Consider the following 20,575-nt stretch of genomic DNA (forward strand, 5'->3'; position numbering starts at 1 on the left):
CCGAGGACCTCGCTTCTCGTGCCATCTTGCTTGTTTATATAAGCAATGACCAAGGAGTTGTCACAATGCACCTGGATATGTTGTCCCAGGAGGTCCCCTCTGAAGGCTTTGAGTGCCAGTCCTACTGCCTTTAGTTCTTTCCAGTTAGACAACCTCTTTAGTTCCTCTTTTCCACGTCCCCTGCACCAACTGAGATCCCAGGTGTGCCCCCCAGCCTCTGCCACTTGCGTCCGTGGTAATCACTCTGGACACTGGAATGATCCACAAGCGCCCTTGAGACAGATTTATCTGCTTCCTCCACCCCCAGAGGGATCTTTTGACCCGAAGAGAAACAGAAAGCAGAGTGTCTAAAGACTCCTGGCTGTGGTCCCACATCTTTGGAACAAGGGCCTGCAGGGGACGGAAGTGTAGGCCTGCCCACTGGACTGCCGGGATGGCAGAGGTTAATAGGCCGAGGGTTGACATGGCCACCCATGTTGCTCTAGTTCCTTCAATGCTCCCAGGAGGGCTTCTGCTTTCGCCGTACATTTGGGGAGAAGCGTTACTAAGCTTTGACGTGGAGGGGGCTCTGTAAATTCTAGACAGTACCTCCTTATGATCCCCAAGATGAATTGGTTGGGGGAAATTACTTCCCACTGTCGAAGGAAGGCCCCCAAACTTTCTTCCCACTGTGACCAGTGAGTCACTGGGTCTTACGGGGCTGCTCAGGAGGGCGAAAGATCGCTCCTCCTTTGCTCTTACCCCTTTGGCTCCAAGTCTTTTTCCCTTCTGGCTTGGGAGGCTTTTTTTGTGGATGAAGCCTCCTCTTGGGTTGATTTGGGGGTTTTCGTTTCACTGGGAACGTATTAGACCGGCGGTACGGTCTAATAGTCTCTAGACCTGGGCCAAAGAGAAGATCACCAGTCAGCGGAAAGCCACACAGTTTGATTTTTGAGGCATTGTCGCCTGGCTATGTTTTGAGCCAGAGGGCTCTTCTGGCTGAGTTGGCTAGTGCAGCAGTCCTGGCTGACATGCGAACCAACTCCGCCGAAGCATCCGCTATATATGCAACCCCTCGCAGAATAGTTGGAAAGAATGACAAAATAGTCTCTTTAGCCGTACCTGCCTCAATGTGAGCTTGAATTTCTGTAAGCCAGTGTTTGAGGTTACGGGCCACCACAGTGACCGCCATCTCTGGTTTCAGATTACCTAGAGTTGATTCCCAGGTCTTTTTAAGCAGGGAATCAATTCTCTTGTCCATGGTATCTGTCAGAGCTCCTAGATCCTCAAAGACCAGATCTGTGTGTCTGGACACCTGTGAGAATGCTGTGTCCAATCTGGGGTTCTTGTTCCAGATTGAGGCAGGGTCATCCGAAAATGGGAATCTTCTTTTCAGGGACCTCGAAAAGAAGTGTTTTCGTTCGGGATCCTGCCATTCCTTTTTGACCGTTTCTATTAGGACCTCATTAACAGGAAATACTTTCTTTTTCTGTTCCTTTAAGCCTCTATACATCTGGTCATGGAGAGATAGGGTTTTTTTTTGTCTTCCTGAATACCCAGGGTGGTGTAGACAGCCCCCAGGAGGTCCTCTACCTCATCAAGGGACAACTTGTACCTTGAGGGTTTTCTGGACTCCCCGTCCCCATTTTCTCCCTCCAAATCATCCTGAGAAAAGGAGGTAGCACTGTCTGGTTCTTCCCTAGCTTCCTCTCTGGAATCGCCCGACACTTCCTCTGCTGAAGTAGTGGCCCCAGGTTGGGAAGATGCAGAGCCCTGTGCTAAAAGCTGGGTTGTACTCTGTGATGCAGTTGAGGGTTTAAGGGGAACCTGTAAACCTTCAAACAGGGTTTTAAATGATTGAAAAGAGGATAATTCCTTGACTGATGCTGCTAACCCTGACTCCTGCTCAGATGCTCTTTCAATAACTAGTGTATCAATACAGTCCTTACATAAGACCTTTTTCCAAGCCTCCCCTAGGGTATCCCTACAGGAGGCACACTTTTAGAGCTATGTGTGTTTTTTTCTCAGAAGATTTCTGAAATACATGGAAAAAAAAAAAAACAAAATACCAGTCAATATCCCCAGAAGACATCACAGAGATACAACCATGGGGAGAGCAAAGTCCCTCCTAGAGAATGAGGGACTTGGTCTAGCGCCCCCCCCCCCCCCCCGTCAACCTAGAGGGGTTACTTCCTCTCCCCCACTACAGGAACCATGAGGGGGGATGGAAAACCTAGGTAGAGAGGGAACCCTTCCCCAGGGTGCCCTTACCTTAGGATGGCTGGAGCTGGCATCGATGAGCGCTGTCTGAGCATCTGCTTCCGACATGCTGGTGTAGCGGCCTGTGGAGTCTTCTCACCGCCTGTGCTGTGTATCGACTCCTCTCCAGCCTGTGCCTGGCCCTCTATCAGCGCTGCGTGACCCGGAATCGGAAGCCGCGGGTCAAAGGAAACACATCCGCGCCCGCGCCCCCCCCCCCCACCGGAAATGTCGTCAGACGCCGTCCGGCCCGCCTGGTTCCATCTGCGGCCTGTACACTGTACAGAGGGGACTGCCCTGACTGCTTAGGCCTGGTTCCTAAGCACAGTGTCTCCCCACCGGGGGGAACACAAATAACTGAGGCTGGCAGGGGGAGGTGAAAATTTATGGGGGCTGGCGCAGGGTTTCCAAGGAAGAGGAGGAGCCAAGGTCTCAATGTGGCTGTCCTGATAGACGGGGAGGGAAAATATAACGGTTTGCTGTAATTATGTATAAAGTATTCTCTGAAGTTTGGCTTTAATTTATATGGCCGTGTATTTAAATCTGCTAGTCCATCTTGTAGACTTATAATGCAGCTGTCCAAATGTGCCCCCTTGCTCATTCATCCAAGTGGGGGCACTAAAACAGGAGCTGTGTTACTAACCAAATCACTAAGTGAAAACAGAAGAAAAGCCTAGTGAAAGAACTGATGCAGCCACCACATCTAATGGTTAGTAAAAGCTGCAATGCATTATATTTCTGGTTTTAATACAGCTTTAACATTTTTTTTTCCTGAAGTGATCAGTTCATTGCACAGAAAGTTAAAGAGCACTAAAATTCTGGCAAGATGAACAGGTTTTCTGTGGTTACCATTTACCCAAATAAGAAAACTAATTCAGTCGCCACATCTAATCGGCAAGCTGCAACATACTACATTTTTGTTCTTGGATTTAAAATATATTTTCAAACAACTGCAACCAAAACCTCATATTTTACATTGAACAAAGAAAAGTCACATCTCTACTTCTACGTGTGCTCCTGTTGGAGAAATCTTTCCAATATTTAAATAGCAACCTGATTAAAAATTAGATTAGAAATCTGTACCTGGTTTGGTTCTGAATCATCTCTGGACAACTCTTCCACCACAAGTGATGGAAACACTCCAACACGCCCATTGAATTCTCCCATCCAAAATCCATCATCTATTCCTTCCTCTTCTTTACGGATAATTTGAATGATGGATCCTTCCAGGAAACTGAGCTCTTCTTGACTCTGTCCTTCATAGTCATAAAGTGCTCGGGCAAGAGATACTGGGGAGAGGAATAGTAAATATTAGTAAACGATAATTGGTTTAGACTTTCCTACATTTCCTTGCCAGTTTCACAAGCCTCTTACATAAATGTCAACCAATGTATTAATGGTCAGTTGAGAACAATTGCTATTACACGAAGCCAGATTCAGACTTGTGTTGCTGTAAGTTGCCGTAAACTGTAAAATAATTTTGATAGGCACTTCAATGCACTATTATGGTTATATTATAGCAGGCAAGAAACCTATACCACAAAGCACATACAATGCCAAAAAAAATAAAAAAATTCTGGCAGCCCATATGACAGACACTGCTACCAATCTACATAAATAAAACTGTAAAGAAACACTGTTGACCATAGGCATCCTCAAGGGACAGGCACACTAGAAGCACCTCCAAATAAAGCAAAATTCAGAAAGACAAATTAAATCCAGAAATCTCTTGGTCTTGTCTGTCATTTTTCAATATCTTGTTTCCTGTAGCATGAACTGAATCCTGCATGACAAAAGCAGCCATTTAACATTGCAGACAACATCCTACATGCTATCCTGCTATAAAACTTATTTATAAGTCGTGGAAAAAACTTCTGATGGTGACAGTTTAAAAATATATAGCCAATAAATGGCCCATAGATATACCTTGAAATGTGAGATTACCTGCATTAATAATCCTGGAATTTTCATTTAAATTTTAGGTTAAAAATTTGTAACAGTTAAAAATAAACTTGTGTGTTTCACTGCGCTTAGGATTCCAAAAAGTTATATATTTTAGTGCTGCTACTTAATGAATCCCCCCAAAAAATTTTGGGGACGATATTAGTGTACCAACCATCAATTCCACAGTAGCCAAACCACTGCTACTCTGCAAGTGATAGAATCAAACGTGAAAATACAAAATATTCAAACATTTCTAAATCATACAAATATGTCCATACAACTGTCAAAATAACAATGCATAAATCAAAAATAAATCTTTCAATTTTGGGGTGTGGAGAGGGTGTCTCCCACTTGGAGGATCCAACTGGGTGAGGGACCTCTTGAAGTGTGAAACAAAATGAATTTACACCTTACGAACTTTAGTGCCCAAAGGATTAAACATCAAACTGGACATTAATTGCTTTATCAGTGATTACTAAGAATTTTAATAGAGAATTTATTTAGGCTGTAACTCAGATAATTCCAAATAAAATCGCACGGCTTATTGTAAGTAATATATATTGAACAGGATAGGTTAGGATTTGACAATAGAAGTAATTGTAGCATCTCTCCAGACCTCGCAAACACCCCATCTTATAATTGCACCTTATAGTTAGGATGTAAACTATCGGTCAAACCTCTGAATATATAATTGGATGGCAGTGAATGGTAATAGGGGGCGCTAGTGCATTGGTTATGTAATCTGATTGTATGATCATATGGCTTAGTTTAATAAGTGCTCATTGCAAAAAAATCACTACATTAAACATAAGTGAATTTAAGCTTTCTAAAGTCCATAAACTCTTCTGTGGTAAATTTTTAAAAACTTGCCATCATCACCAGATACGAGAAGTTACACCCGATGTGTGTGGTAAAAATTCCTACTCACCGGAAGAACATATCTCCAACTAAAAAAAAAAGTCAAAATAGACTGTTTGTGGGCCTTTGCACTTGCTTCTGTGATCACTGGAGATGAACCAGGGTACCTTTCCAAATGACAGCCTCGTCTCCACAGAGATAACCATATACAGAGAAAACATAGAAAGTGCCATAGTGTAAAACCATTTATTTTTTTAAAAAACAGCATTTTAAAAGCCATCTGGCTGCTTACATTAAGAAGTGCCCACTCCCGACACTAGGAATATTTGCAGACACTTCGGCAGGGATTGCAAGCCGAACCGAAGCCTCAAGCTGGCATGTGTTCCACGGCAAAATAACAGAAAACCGGATGTTCGGGACCCGGAAATTACGTGACCGGAATATGCCTCGACATGCATTTCGTCTTACGTTGTTATCAGGAAGCGATTCCGGTCACTAGGCAGGTTACATTAAATAGCCTGGCCCAGACATGCGACTGGCGGTGATATTGCTCTCTGCCTTCCTCATCTGAGACCAGGATCCGCCCCATAATAGTATGCAAATGCAAAGTGACCACAGTCTGGCTTTACTACAAAAACGAAAGTAATGGGCCTTATTCCCCCATAAATGCTGGAACAAGTCCACATATATTTTACTTGCAATGATGATGCAATCAAATTAACATTTACATGACTAGGGAAACTTGAATATGAATTGAAATCATTGCAATTATATTAAGGAAACCTAATTAGATGCAAACATGTAATTGGAAAAAATATATATATATTTTATATATATTGTATTACTCGTTTAGGAACCAAAAATAATTGTTCCCTATGGCCATCTTAAGTCCTTCAATCAAAAAGTTTATTTGTGCACTCTTTAATTGAGAATTTTTTTTAATGTCCATCTGAATGCCTTAAGGCCATCGGTTTGCTTGATGTTGGTGTACAAGGATTTGATATCCACTGTAACCAAAAAGGTACAGTCATTAATTTCCAGAGTATAAAGTAATTTGATAAGTTCCCTACTATCTTTTAAAAATATATATATAATTCGAGGGGCGTGTGGGATTAAATATTTAGTTTCTTTTTTATTCAAAATTTGTGTTTTAGTGCTTTGTTCACCCATACTTCTAATTCCGTTTGTTTTCTTTTTTTAATTTACTTGTTTGTTTTTTTTCTAATTTCTTGATTCCTTCCCATGTACATGCGTTTTTATTTGTAGATTTTTAACCTCATCGTGGATCATATTTTTGAACACTTCTATTAAATGATGGGTACCCCTCTTTGGATTGAATGCTGAATTGTTTTTCACCCATTTATATATTTATCCTGCTCAATAACCAATGGAACTATGGGCAGTTGTCCACAAAAATGTTTAATATTTAGCTTTCATGCGTATTTTTCTATACCAATGAAGATTTCAAATTTACCCAAGTTTCTGTCTGGTGCAAATTCCAATCCTTGAGCTAGGACTCCCATCTCTTCTTCAGAGAATTGGGCTCCTGCTAGATTGAATAATCCTGCTTTTAATTTTTCTTCCCCCTTACTCCTCTGTTTCCGCTCTTTCTCCTTGTTCCCTTGGGTATTGAGGTGAGGGCAGGATCCTGTAGGGCTCTTTCCATTCCCTTCATTGCCCCCCTTGTTGATATTATTTTGGTAGGGAGCTGGTCTGCCTCTGAAGTTACCTTTTTGGTTACAGTGGATATCGAATTCTTGTACACACCAACATCAAGCAAAACGATTTCCTTAAGACAGTCAGATGGGCATTAAAAAAAAACCACTCTCAAAGACTGCACCAATAAACTTTTTGATTGAAGGACTTAAGATGGCCATGGGGAACAATTATTTTTGGTTCCTAAATGAGTATTACAATCAAATAAAGGGAGTGGCCATGGGGGCTAGATATGCCCTCAGTGTGGCCAATTTGGTGCTAAACAAATGGGAACAAAAAACTATTTATAGACACAATGGTACCTATACCCATTTTAAAATAACTGATCGTAATGGTTATGTACCAACTCAAAGTTGCCATCACTCCAAATGGCTTTCAGCAATACCTAGGGGCCAATATATGAGAATGAAATGAAATTGTTACTTGATGACTACAACACCCAATCAGGTATTTATACAAAAAGGTTTCTAGAAAAGGGGTACTCGCCTGGACAAGTGATAAAGTGTCAAAACCAAGTCCTTGCCATGGATAGACAATCCCTTATAAGCAACAATAAGAAAGACTTTTCAAAAAACACTGGCCCATTTTTTGAAAGATAAAGATCTAAAAAAAAGTTTTACCAAATAAACCCAAAATGTACTTCCAAAAGGGCACCGGGACTTAGGAATATAACTGCACCAAATATACCAGAACCCCCCAAAAAAGTTGGAACTTTTAGATGGGGCAGGTTTTCACTACTGCACCAGGTGCAAAGCGTGTAAAACCACAAAGAGAACAGATGAAAGGTCAAAACCACTTATTACGTGCTATTCTGAATATGTCACATATGTTTTGGAATGCCCATGTCCAAGGCAATATGTGGGCAGAACGACGTGGAAACTACGTATAAGAATAAATTAACAACTTACCAATATTAAAAATGGTTGGTCAAACACAGTGTGTCAAAATACTTTAGACAATACCACAGTAGAGATCCAACTTACCTTTTATGGAATAGATAAAGTTTCTAGACACTGGAGGGGTACTCATCTGAAACAAGCAGTATCACAAAATGAAACTATGGCTACACAGGTTGGGAACCCTGCAACTTGTGGGAATGAATATAGATTTAGATCGTAATTGTTTTCTAACTAATGAGATCATATTTCTATATTGGGTACTATTATGGGGTGGATCCTGATCTCAGATAAGGTAGGCGGAGAGTAACATCACCGCCAATCACATATCAGGGCCAGGCTATTTAATGTAATCTGCCTAGTGACCGGAATCGCTTTCTGATGACGTCGTAAGATGAAACGTATGTCAAGGCGTATTCCGGGTCCCGAACCTCCGGTTTTCTGTTATTCGACAGTGGAACACACGCCGGCTCGAGGCTTCAGAGCGGCTTGCATTATTGCTAGTGCCGGGAGTGGGCACTTCTTAATGTAAGCAGCCAGTTGGCTTTTAATATGCTTGTTTTTTTGTTTTTAATAAATGGTTTTACACTATGGCACTTTCTATGTCTTCTTTATAATGGGTTATTCTCTGTTGAGAGGAGGCTGTCATTTGGAAAGGTACCCTGGTTCATCCCCAGTGATCACAGAAGTGCAAAGACCCACAAAGCCCATTTTGACTTTTAGTTAAAGCTGTCATGTTCTTCCGGTGAGTAGGAATTCTTAACACACACATCGGGTGTAACTTCTTGTATCCGTTTATGGTGGCAAGTTTTTGGAAATTTACCACAGAAGAATTTATAGACTTTTAAAAGATTATATTCACTTATGTTTATATAATATTAAAATAAGTTGCGCTACAAAATGAGCAATCACTTGTGATTGCTTTTTTTTAGCGCAACTTATTTTAATATTGTTTACTTGCACCATAGGCATATTTGATTTTTTTTGTTGCAGCTTTAATTTATACGATGTGGTTTTCTAGCGCGTTATTTATATTTTTACTTATGTTACTATGTAATCTTTTTTTGCACTTTATGTAATCTGATTGTATGATTATATGGTTTAGTTTAACCAATGCACTAGCTCCCCCTATCACCATTCACTGTCAATCAAGTTAGCATCATCTACACTTTGAGGGGAGCAGCTTACCATTTTCACATAATTTTTTAAAAACACTTCATCTCAGTTACCCATCCATAGCGCGAGGTTCCTCTATCTCATAATTGGATGGATCTTATTAGATAAATGGCAATAACTTCTAGGACCATTGCTAATGGACTTTGAGAGTGAAGGGGTTAACAGCACTAGTGGATAACTTTCTGTTTGGGGTGTGTAGGGTTAATAGCCCAAATGGAGAAAACACTTTGCATTGAGTTAGATAATGCGCTGAAATCTGGACGCCTTTGAGACCCAGCGGTTACTTACCCTTTATCAGCACAAGTGGATAATTTCCGCTTGGTGTATATAGGGTTATGGAATTGTGGAAATGTGGAATTGGTTGGTACACTAATATTTATGTCTCAAAAAAAATGTTTGTTAAAAATAACTGTTCTTTAAATTGAAAAACAAAAAACAAAACATTGTAACTTCAAACAAGAATATGAATTGTAACGTACCTCCTGCATCAGCCCATTCCAGTCTGGCTATTGCAGAGAATGATTTTTCTGTGGACAGACCCCTGTCATGACCAGCGTCCGTGGAATGTGCAGCACTCTGTTTAATGAAGTTAATGTACTTTTCTGGTACATAGCCAACCTGTCCACTTTTATTTCGGCCCTGTAGCACAAATGAAAAATAGTACATATTGCTAATTGAAAATCTTAGCGCACAGAAGAGTAATACTTTCTATCTGTACTTTGTATTCTTCTCAGCTTATGACTGGCTCAAATGTCTATAAAAACATTGAATTAGCCTTCAGAACATGACCATTAAAACAAGGTTACTACTGCAATCAAAGCAACCAAATCACCCTCCTCAGCCTTTTATATAAAAGTTATACACCATACAGTGGTTGCGCTCACAGGGATAGGCAGTGACTGAGGCCCAATTAATCTCCTATGAGGTCTCAGTCTCAAATGTCACTGAACAGTGGTCAATTTTCAATTCTGAAGAGAGATAAGGGGGGCGCCCCACTGATAAATTTGTGAGCAACGTATTACAGGGCGAGGAGGATGGTAGACTGATGATCATATCTCCAACTCCTGCTTAAAGGAGTTGTAAATTCAAGTTTTTTTCACCTAATTGCATTCTATACATTAAGGTGTAAAACCTGTGCTGCAGAAGCCCCCCAGAGCCCCCTTTTTTTTTTACTTGAACCCGTTTGTTCCAGCATCGAGGATGAGTCTAGCAGCTGTCTCGGGTTCTCATTGGATAGATTAATAGCAGCAGGAGCCATTGGCTCCCACTGCTGTCAATCAAATCCAATGACACGGGGCAGGGCCGAGTCCTACTGTATGTGTCAATGGCTGCGGCAGCAGGACTTGGGAGCGCGCCTGCATGAGTGCCCCCAGGGAAAGCGGCTCTCCATGGGGGCACTCAAAGAGGAGGGGCCAGGAGAGCCGCCGGAGGACCCGAGAAAAGGATCGGTCTGCTCTGAAAAAACCCTTGCACAGAGCAGGCAAGTATGACATGTTACTTTAAGAAAAAAAAAAAGGCCTTTACAATCACTTTCAGCACCAACAAGCCACTTGAGAGGAAAAAAAAAAAAAAGAAAAAAATTTCCCTTTACTATACGTGAGACTTGAATTACAGTTGGATATGCACCATTAATTACTTACCCACCAGGCCAATTCTGACATCTCTCCTACATGTAAAAATCATTTTTTGCTATAAAATTACATAGAACCCCCAAACAATATATATGTTTTTTTAGCTGAGACCCTAGAGAATAAAATGGTGGTCATTGCAACTTTCTCGCACGGTATTTGCACAGCAATTTTTCAAACGCTTTTCAAAAAAGAAAACTGTAAAGTTAGCCCAATTTTTGCGCCGAGTAAATAGATACCCAACATGTCACGCTTCAAAATTGCACACGCTCGTGGAATGGGGCACCGGTACTTAAAATCCCCATAGGCTATGCTTTAAAAATTTTTTACTGGTTACATGTTTTGAGTTACAGAGGAGGTCTAGGGTTATAATTATTGCTCTCGCTCCAACGTTCACGGTGACACCTCACATGTGTGGTTTCAACACCGTTTTCATACGTGGGCGGGACTTACGTATGCGTTCGCTTCTGCGTGCGAGCACACGGGGACAGGGGCACTGTAAAACTTTGTTAATTTTACTTAAAATGTTCTAACACTTTAAAAAAAATGTTTTGATCACTTTTATTCCTATTACAAGGAATGTAAACATCCCTTGTAATAGGAATATGGTATCACAGGACCTCCTTACAGTGAGATATGGAGTCAACAAGACCCCACATCTCACCTCTAGGCTGGGAAGCCTAAAATAAAATTAAATTAAAAAAAAAAAGCGATCACCGATTCCCAGCCAAGGCAGCACCTTTTTTTTTTAATGCAGAGGCCAGGCGTGACGTCATAACATCGCGCCCAGCCTCCGACGATCATAGTGACTCCGGCGACCATCTGGTCCGCCAGAAATCTCAATGGTGGACATCCAGGGCCGGCGGATCTGTTCTTATGGTGTAGGAAATCGCTGGCTGAAAACGCTGATATCTGAATGATGCCTGTAGCTTCAGGCATCATTCAGATATTCCACCATAAAGCCCAGGACATCCATGGACGCCCAGCAGTCGGCAAGTGGTTAAGGAGTGAAAACCAAACAGTGGAATAAAAGGTTGGTCAAAGCCATTGAAAAAAAATTGACTTTTGTACTCTCCATAAAATCCTTTTCTTGGAATTCGAGGGACACAGCAAGACTTAAAACTTTAGGTTATACTGCCACCTACAGAGGGTCTGTACACTGGCAAAACCTGTAGGCTACCCCCTGTACTACCAGCAAGCCTCGGTTTTGTAGCAAAGCAGTACCAAGAGCATGATCATAAATATAGGGGTGGGACTTTCTCTGCAAACAGGCCCAATGTAAACAGGAGCAGGGGACTGTCTGCTGCTCAAAGAGCCGCATGAAGGACATTGCACCCAAAGCTGGCATTGGATTAAGCCAAAACATCCAACTGGTTGATTGTAAAACGGTTGTCTGAAGACTAGGTGGCAGCTTTACAAATCGGGGGAACGGTAGCCTGATGTCGAAAAAAGCCCAAGCAGCACTCATAGTAGAGTAACCCCTAAAGGGAGAAACCAATCCTTGGGACTGTCAGCCTGAATGATGGTCTACCTGAGCCACTTGGAATTGGTGAAACAAGATGCCAAAGTGCTCTTCTGAGGCAGATGCAAAGTCTGCATAGATACTCAAATAAGTTACTTCTGTATTTCAGGGAGACCTATTTTCCTTTAGTTGTCACACTATGGTACAGTAAATATTTACAACTTGCATTTAATATATGAAGTAGTAGCCAGCAATGAAAGGAAAAAGATAAGAGTTAAGAGGTTGTTGTAGAGGAAACAGGTAAGCATAAAGAAACAGGAACCCATTTCCAAACTGACCTTCACCCATTCTTCTACATCTCCATCTTCAATGACCTCCAGCACTTCTCCCTGCGTGATGGACAGTTCATCCGGCTGGGCAGCCTGTCAGGATATAATACAAAGAACAATATTACAAACCAAAAACAATGTCATGACGAAGATGTGAAACTACTGCCAGGAAGCATATTCTGAGATTAGACTCACCTGGAAATGGTTGACCCCATGTCCCTTGTGATCAAAGCTTCATTTAACTAAACTTAACACATAGGTAGTGATTCTGGCTGGGCCATGCAACTCGGTAGGAGTGGATCTATTGCACATAGATTCGATTGGTGCAAATACATATCAACTGGCACAAAGGTTTGACCTGAAGCATAGTCTGCAGAAATAGGGAGAATAACCCCCAGATCTCACAAAAAAAAAAAAAAAAAAAAAAAAAAAAAAAAAAGGGATGACACTAGTTCAGTACCCATGTGCATACCTTTAGCCCTAAATGGGTTAAAGTATAACTATAGGCAAACATTTATTTTTTTTCCCCCCATTTTGGATAAAGGAAGGGTTATAACCCATCATATTTTTTTTCACCATCTGTGTGCTGTTATGGAGATTTCCCTCCACTTCCTGTCCCACAGCCAAACAGTAAGTGAGGAAATCCCTGCAATTTAAGGGAATTCTGTTGAAAAATTTCCCCTATACTGTATTACTTCTCTGGGGGCAACCCAAAATTTGGGATTTTTACTTATCACTTTCAATTAAGGTAAACAGGACAAAGAGGGTGAATTATCCCTAAATGGGCCCACAGACTGCAATAAATCTATTCAAAACCAATATAAAAATGTTGCCTTTAGTTATACTTGAAATATAATCTAGCGGTTACCTCTATGTAACTTTTTCCTTTCTTTCATGAGTTTTAATTACCCATTAGGTAACCTGCCTTAACCACTACCACTGCTGTATGCACATTGTGCTTGTCAAAAGCGATATCCTTTGTCTTGAAATAAAATGGACAGCGCTATAGCTGTAACAGCAAATAAATATATATTTAATTATATTTGTAACACCTCTAGGGTTCAAATGGTTTGCAGAAGTCGTATAAGACAGGTTTTTGTGGTGGCTGCCTAGGTTTTTAAAGGCCCTTTTATTTTACCTGCTGATCCTGCCAGTATGTCTTTTTCAACAAAACACGCTGTCCTGCAGATGTGGCAGTAGAGGGTTGAGAAAAAGCATTTAACAGGGGTGCTTACAACGATCAACTTTTATGTAAAAGCTCTCCCAAAAGGAAACAACGGTTGGCTGTAACTGCTTAAGAAAGTGTGAGCCAAAATTTGCCTTCAATTTGTTAGTGCAATTAAATTTGCTAGTACATCTAACACTACCAGACACTGAATGCTGCTGTTGCTCCATCTAGAGTGTAGGGACCCATGAGGTGTTACTAGCCAGATCAGGTGAATCTAGAGGAAAAAGAAAAACTAATGCAGACACATCAGATGACTGTTAAGTCAATATATTACAGTTTGGGGTTTAATACCACTTTAAAGTGTAATTTGAGGGTGTATGGCCAATCTGATTCAAGTCCCATTCCTTAGGCTAGATCTCATGACAGGCATTTCTGTGGTTTCTCAAGTGTTCTCCAGTCACTAAATGGCTTAGTACACACTGCCTTGTTTTTACTAGCCTGGATGCTAACACAACCCTATTGATTTAGGCTGGCTACCAGCTACCACTTGACATTACAGCCCTCAACTCAGCCTAAAGTAGGACCCAGGATTGCAGAGAAATGAAATGCTCACTGTGAGCTCCTTTTACTTCTCCTACCTTATAACTGTATACAACTTGGCAAGGTGATGGGTACGTGCGGGAGCCACTCAGAGCAAAATTGGATTCTTCAAATATCTCACCATCATCCTCAAACTCTGAGAAATCAAAGTCTTCCATCTAAAAAAAAAAAAAAAAAAAAAAAAAAAAAAAAAAAAAAAAAAAAAAAAAAAAAGAAGGAAATTGCAAATTTAGTTTACTCTGAAACACAATAATGATCTTCTTGTAAACTGCCAGGTGAGCGACAGTCTCCCAAGTAGCCAGCTTTCCTTAAAGGGAGCCAATTCGTGTCATAGTCAATTTACCATAAATTAAATGTCAAAATTCTCAATATCCCCAAAAACGAATACGGAAAAAAAAAAACAAAAAGAACAGGCAAATAGAAACCCAACCATACAAGCAGTGAGGCATATACTAAATATGGTTACCAGGAAGAACAGCAAGTCTCAGCACATGTACAAAATATGTAAAATGAAACCTGTTGAGCTAACATTCCACCCAAAGAAATAATCATCTGAGCAAGGGATTATGATATAGCAAGGGAAAGTCATAAGGGGCAACTAAAAAAAGGGAAAAGTGGGAAAGGAGGGAGAAAAGGCGGGGGAATGGGAGGGAAGGGGAGAATCGCTGTGTAAACCTTAACTCGTGGTCCAAGGGGACCATACTTTATTATACTTCCAGGGAAAGCCTAAATTGATAAAGTGATTTTGAACAGGGGTAAAGTCGTGTCCACCATTGCTTCCCAGAAAGACACTAAGACCCCTTTAACACTGAGGTGTTTTTCAGGCGCTACATCGCTAAAAATAGCGCCTGAAAAAAGCCTCAGCTGCAAACCCAGTGTGAAAGCCCAAGTGCTTTTACACTGGGACGCTGCGCTGGCAGGGCATCACATCACAAAGTCCTGCCAGCAGCTTTTGCAGCGGTGAATACACCGCTCCTGCCCATTGAAAACAATGGGGCAGCGCCGTGATACCGCCCGCAAAGCGCCGGATTAAACACCTTTTAGGCCGCTACCTGGGGGTTAAAACCGCCCCGCTATCGGCTGAATAGTGCTGCTAAAACGGCGCTAAAAATAGCGCCGCTTTACCGCTGAGGCCCGGGGTGGCTCAGTGTGAAAGGGGAGTCAAGTTGGTCCACTTGAGGATTGCTTTTTTGCAACAATTTGGCATGGTAAGAATGCTGAGCATCCTCATGGACTCCCAGAAGGGCCAACTCCGGGGAAGCAGGAAGTGACATCTGTAACCGGAGATCAATTCAAACATATCAAATCAGAACCTTGTTGTACTCGCAGTCCCAGAACAAGTGCAAATAAGAATCTAGATGAACATGACATCGGGGACAGATTGGAGCACGTGCTGGATAAATCCTATGGAGCCTAGTAGGGGTGTAGTATAGTGAGAATAGAAAAAGAAGAGGGCACACTGGCCTAGTGCATTATCCAACAGATTAAAAGATATGAATAAAATCATAAAGATGTCTACTCACAAACAGATGTTGAAAACACGCTAGTCATGTGTGGCTCTCTCATCGGTTGCTCGAATCGCCAAACCTGGGAGTGGGTGCTCTGAAGACGACCAGACCTTTGAAACGTGTCAGCCTGAGGGGTTCATTCAGGACTCCCCACTCCTAGGTTCGGTGATTCGAGCAACCACATTAAACGCTTCACTCGTGCGGCCTCAATCTCCAATGCTGTTCAAGAAACGGTTTAAAATTCTGTCTCAGTGGTACAATGTTAGCCAGGAGAGTACATATTTGCACATGTTTGGACCTGCCCGTTTCTGCAACACAGGTTCGTATTCTGTTCAACAAATTAGCAAATGATACCACCCACTATGGGGTTTGGCTTTGCAATATTCATAAAATCTGTACCATGGAAGAAATACTGGCTTCCTCCAATCACAAGGTAGATTATAACAAAACTTGGTTCTACTGCTTCGACTATACTTGCTGACCTAGTTTGTCGAGTTTACTCGATAAGGAGTTCCCTTGGAACAGAGGTGATGGAGGATGACCTGTTGCCCTTGATCCATATATAAGTGGGGCATCAGGGAGTTACCCTGCGGAGCACTGCTTTGTGGACCTTAAGCCTCAAGAGTTCCCTCACCCCCCCCCCCCCCACTTTTTTTTTTTGAATGGACCAACTCCGATAATCTATAGCTGTAACAGGCTGACCCTGCTTTAACAGAATATCTGATGTACCATCTCTTCAACTATACCTTCCAGCCTACACGTCAAGTGATTTTAGCATTTACCAACTTCTGGTATTGTTTGTTATTACTGTTTTGGTGTTTATTCCTTTTGTTCTTTTTAGACCTAAAAAAAAGGGATGTATGCTGACCCCATAGGCTTACCGTAAATTTTTTGAGCTGCTATTTTTTTCTATGTATCCTGAAAACCTTGACTTAAAATCCATACTACCACAGTGTAACATCTTGCTACAGTACTGTTACCAGTACCTTTCATAATCTTCGATTTCTTGGCACCTCACAGGGAAACTTTTCAGATTTAGTGAGAAGTTGGCCCCCCAATTACTGAACAGTCCTATGTGAGCCTCATTGACCAGAGGCGTTAGATAGGCTTTTTTTGCCAAAAAGGAATGGACTTCGCTTTAAGGTGAAAGCAGGGCGGACTGCCAGAAAGCTGCATAGAAACCAGAGGGTTATAAAACGGTACTTTCATGTGAACCGAACACATCCAAAGTACATACTGTAGACTTTGTTGTAAAGGTGTATATTCTATGCCTGTCATCTTGACCCTTGCTTACAAGCAAGTCAGACTTCGGTCCTGCATTTTTGCTCTTGTGACTTGGCAAACAAGAAACCCAGGATAACAATGATAACCCTGGTGCCCAAGTCATAAAAGCAGATCAATAGCTGTGGTCATGCATTTCTTTTAAAGCTTTGGATCCCTCCATAAAGTAAACCAAAAAGAACCCAATACCCCTTCAGCCTTTGATTCCAGATCCATCAACTGCTGGTTCCAGTTACAATTTTTGATTTTTCAGTCACTGATATTTTAAGAAGAAATTAAATCTGGTTTAAAGGAGAAGTATAGTCAAAGCTTTTTTGGTTATACTTCTATGGATCACAGGGGAGCAGTTTGACACTTTATCCCAAAAGTAAACAACGGTTGGCTGTAACTGCTTGAAGTGTGAGCCGGAATGTGCCTTCAATTTGTTAGTGCAATTAAATCTGCTAGTACATCTAACACTACCTGACACTGAATGCTGCTGTTGCTCCACTGGAGGGGCAGACCAGAGCTGGACAGTCACCGACTCTCTGCAGGCTGAAGACCAATGTTTGATCGCTCAGTTCCCGACTTTAGAGGCAGCGGGGGGACAGTTGGAGCTGGGATCGGTGCTGCAGCCATCTAGGAAGTGTGGAGAGGTGATCCCAAGGTCACAGTGTGTATTAGCACCTTCAGCCTGGTTTTTGCAAAGACAGGTATGATGACTGCATACCTGTGGGCTGGGTTTATATTCCCCTCAGGAAGAGAGCTCAGGGCTCAGACTTGGGAACAGCTCCACCCTACAGGCAGGTGGCCTGATGTAGGAGTCGGGAGGGCTTTCAGTTGGAGACGGCTCCACGAAAGAGACAGGTGGTCTCTAGGAGTCTGAGCGTGTGTCTGCAGCAGGGAGATGTGGCCCGCGACCAAGCAGCACGCAGCTGAGCAAGTAAGCTCCAGGAGGGAGTTTGGCTAAGTGAGTGAGCCAGGAGGCTAAAGTTTTTTCTGTTATACAATGATGGTAGAACCTCCTGCGAGGGAAGACGTTCTGTGAAGTTTGTTTCGTTTAAATAAAATTTGGCTGCCACGCCCTTAAAAACCAATCTGGACTGACCGGTGTTCCTGAAAATGCACACCCCACTTGAGCATAATCACCCCAGATCATTACAGAAAGTATAATTGTTTTTATATTCCCATAGTTCTCATAGTCCTCCAAGCAACACATACTATCCAGCTTTAGTGATGATACTGCTCTAGGTGCTAAGAAGAAAATAAAAACTTCTGGTGAAACTAGTTTCTGGCCAGTTCGGCCAGAATGGAGGGCAGCCAGGCCTGAAACTAGTCAAGCCTGCCAGTACCAGTTCTGCCTTCATAATGGAATCCTGCATCAGATTTGTTGACCATTACTGTCCAGACACGATTAAAAAAAAAAAAAAAAAAAAAGCCAATTTTAGAACTAAATGAAAAGTGTATATATACAGTGGCTTGCGAAAGTATTCGGCCCCCTTGAACTTTTCAACCTTTTGCCACATTTCAGGCTTCAAACATAAAGATATAAAATTTTTATTTTTTGTGAAGAATCACCAACAAGTGGGACACAATTGTGAAGTGGAAGGAAATCTTTTGGATTTTTGAAACTTTTTTAACTAATAAAAAAATGAAAAGTGGGGCGTGCAAAATTATTCGGCCCCCTTGCGTTAATACTTTGTAGAGCCACCTTTTGCTGCGATTACAGCTGCAAGTCGCTTGGGGCATGTCTCTATCAGTTTTGCACATTGAGAGACTGAAATTCTTGCCCATTCTTCCTTGCAAAACCGCTCGAGCTCAGTGAGGTTGGATGGAGAGCGTTTGTGAACAGCAGTTTTCAGCTCTTTCCACAGATTCTCGATTGGATTCAGGTCTGAACTTTGACTTGGCCACTCTAACACCTGGATACTTTTGTTTGTGAACCATTCCTTTGTAGATTTTGCTGTATGTTTGGGATCATTGTCTTGTTGGAAGATAAATCTCCGTCCCAGTTTCAGGTCTTTTGCAGACTCCAACAGGTTTTCATCCAGAATGGTCCTGTATTTGGCTGCATCCATCTTCCCCTCAATTTTAACCATCTTCCCTGTCCCTGCTGAAGAAAAGCAGGCCCAAACCATGATGCTGCCACCACCATGTTTGACAGTGGGGATGGTGTGTTGAGTGTGATGAGCTGTGTTGCTTTTATGCCAAACATATCGTTTTGCATTGTGGCCAAAAAGTTCGATTTTGGTTTCATCGGACCAGAGCACCTTCTTCCACATGTTTGGTGTGTCTCCCAGGTGGCTTGTGGCAAACTTTAGATGAGACTTTTTATGGATATCTTTGAGAAATGGCTTTCTTCTTGCCACTCTTCCATAAAGGCCAGATTTGTGCAGTGTACGACTGATTGTTGTCCTATGGACAGACTCTCCCACCTCAGCTGTAGTTCTCTGCAGTTAATCCAGAGTGATCATGGGCCTCTTGGCTGCATCTTTGATCAGTCTTCCCCTTGTCTGAGCTGAAAGTTTAGAGGGACAGCCAGGTCTTGGTAGATTTGCAGTGGTCTGATACTCCTTCCATTTCAAAATGATCGACAACAGTATTACGGACTTGCCTGGTGTGTTCCTTGGTCTTCATGATGCTCTCTGCGCTTTCAACAGAACCCTGAGACTATCACAGAGCAGGTGCATTTATACAGAGACTTGATTACACACAGGTGGATTCTATTTATCACCATCAGTCATTTAGGACAACATTGGATCATTCAGAGATCCTCGCTGAACTTCTGGAGTGAGTTTGCTGCACTGAAAGTAAAGGGGCCGAATAATTTTGCACGCACCACTTTTCAGTTTTTTAATTGCTAAAAAAGTTTAAAATATCCAATAGATTTCGTTCCACTTCACAATTGTGTCCCACTTGTTGGTGATTCTTCGCAAAAAATTAAAATTTTATATCTTTATGTTTGAAGCCTGAAATGTGGCAAAAGGTTGAAAAGTTCAAGGGGGACGAATACTTTTGCAAGCCACTGTATATAATATATATATATATATATATATATATATATATATATATATATATATATATATATATATATTTATTAAACTTTCTTCATACTGTCCTTAGAAGGCCCAGTTAATTTCTAAAAAGAAAACAACTCATCTCTTCCATGTTAGTGTAGACCTCCACCCCGCAAAGGCTGCCTACCCCTGGTCTAGATGTATACTGTTTGGTATACAGATGTTGATAGATCGTTTATTATGCATGATGGAAGTAATTTTTCTCATTCCTTTGGTTACTATTCTTTTGGATAACCGTTTTACCTTTTATCGCCAAAAATCCCCTGTGTGTCTGGCAGGGAAATTTTATTCCCCCCACCCCTGCGATGGTGATCAAGGGCAGTGATATTTAACCTCTTACCCCACCCTCTGGTGGTAATGGTCGAAAACATTAACCCCACCACATTGGTGGTCTTGGAAAAGCATGTTCACACCCTTCCCCAAATTGGTTGCTATGGCAGATACTGCTATCATCCCCCAATCCCCTTACTTGATTGGTGGTCATGGCAGAAAAAATTAACTATCCCTCACCCCCCCCCCCCCCCCCACACTGGTGGCTATGGCAACAAACATCAACATCCACATCCTGGCCTGCATTGGTGGCCCTGGCAGTAAAAGTGTAAATGAGCCCTTGCTGCTGGTAATGTGACTGTTCATTCACAAATATCCTCAAAATTCAAAATAGACTTTAGTTGTTTAACAGCTCAGAAACCTGTGCAGTTTACATTAGAGGGCT

General features: G+C 41.8%; 1 protein-coding gene across 5 annotated transcripts in view; it reads right to left on the reverse strand.

The window, feature by feature from the left end:
- The window catches only part of FCHSD1 (FCH and double SH3 domains 1), a 194,415-nt gene that overhangs the window by 6,043 nt on the left and 167,797 nt on the right, over nt 1-20,575 (reverse strand). For all 5 annotated transcript variants that reach the window (XM_073621022.1, XM_073621021.1, XM_073621024.1 and 2 more), the window contains 4 exons: nt 14,054-14,173; nt 12,257-12,340; nt 9,308-9,467; nt 3,322-3,527 (listed from right to left, as the gene is read on the reverse strand). In XM_073621022.1, the coding sequence (XP_073477123.1) occupies nt 3,322-3,527; nt 9,308-9,467; nt 12,257-12,340; nt 14,054-14,173 (570 nt within the window). The remainder of the gene's footprint in view (nt 1-3,321; nt 3,528-9,307; nt 9,468-12,256; nt 12,341-14,053; nt 14,174-20,575) is intronic.

The sequence above is a fragment of the Aquarana catesbeiana genome, linkage group LG03 (genome assembly GCF_042186555.1).
Source record: "Aquarana catesbeiana isolate 2022-GZ linkage group LG03, ASM4218655v1, whole genome shotgun sequence".
NCBI classification, from domain to species: Eukaryota; Metazoa; Chordata; class Amphibia; order Anura; family Ranidae; genus Aquarana; species Aquarana catesbeiana.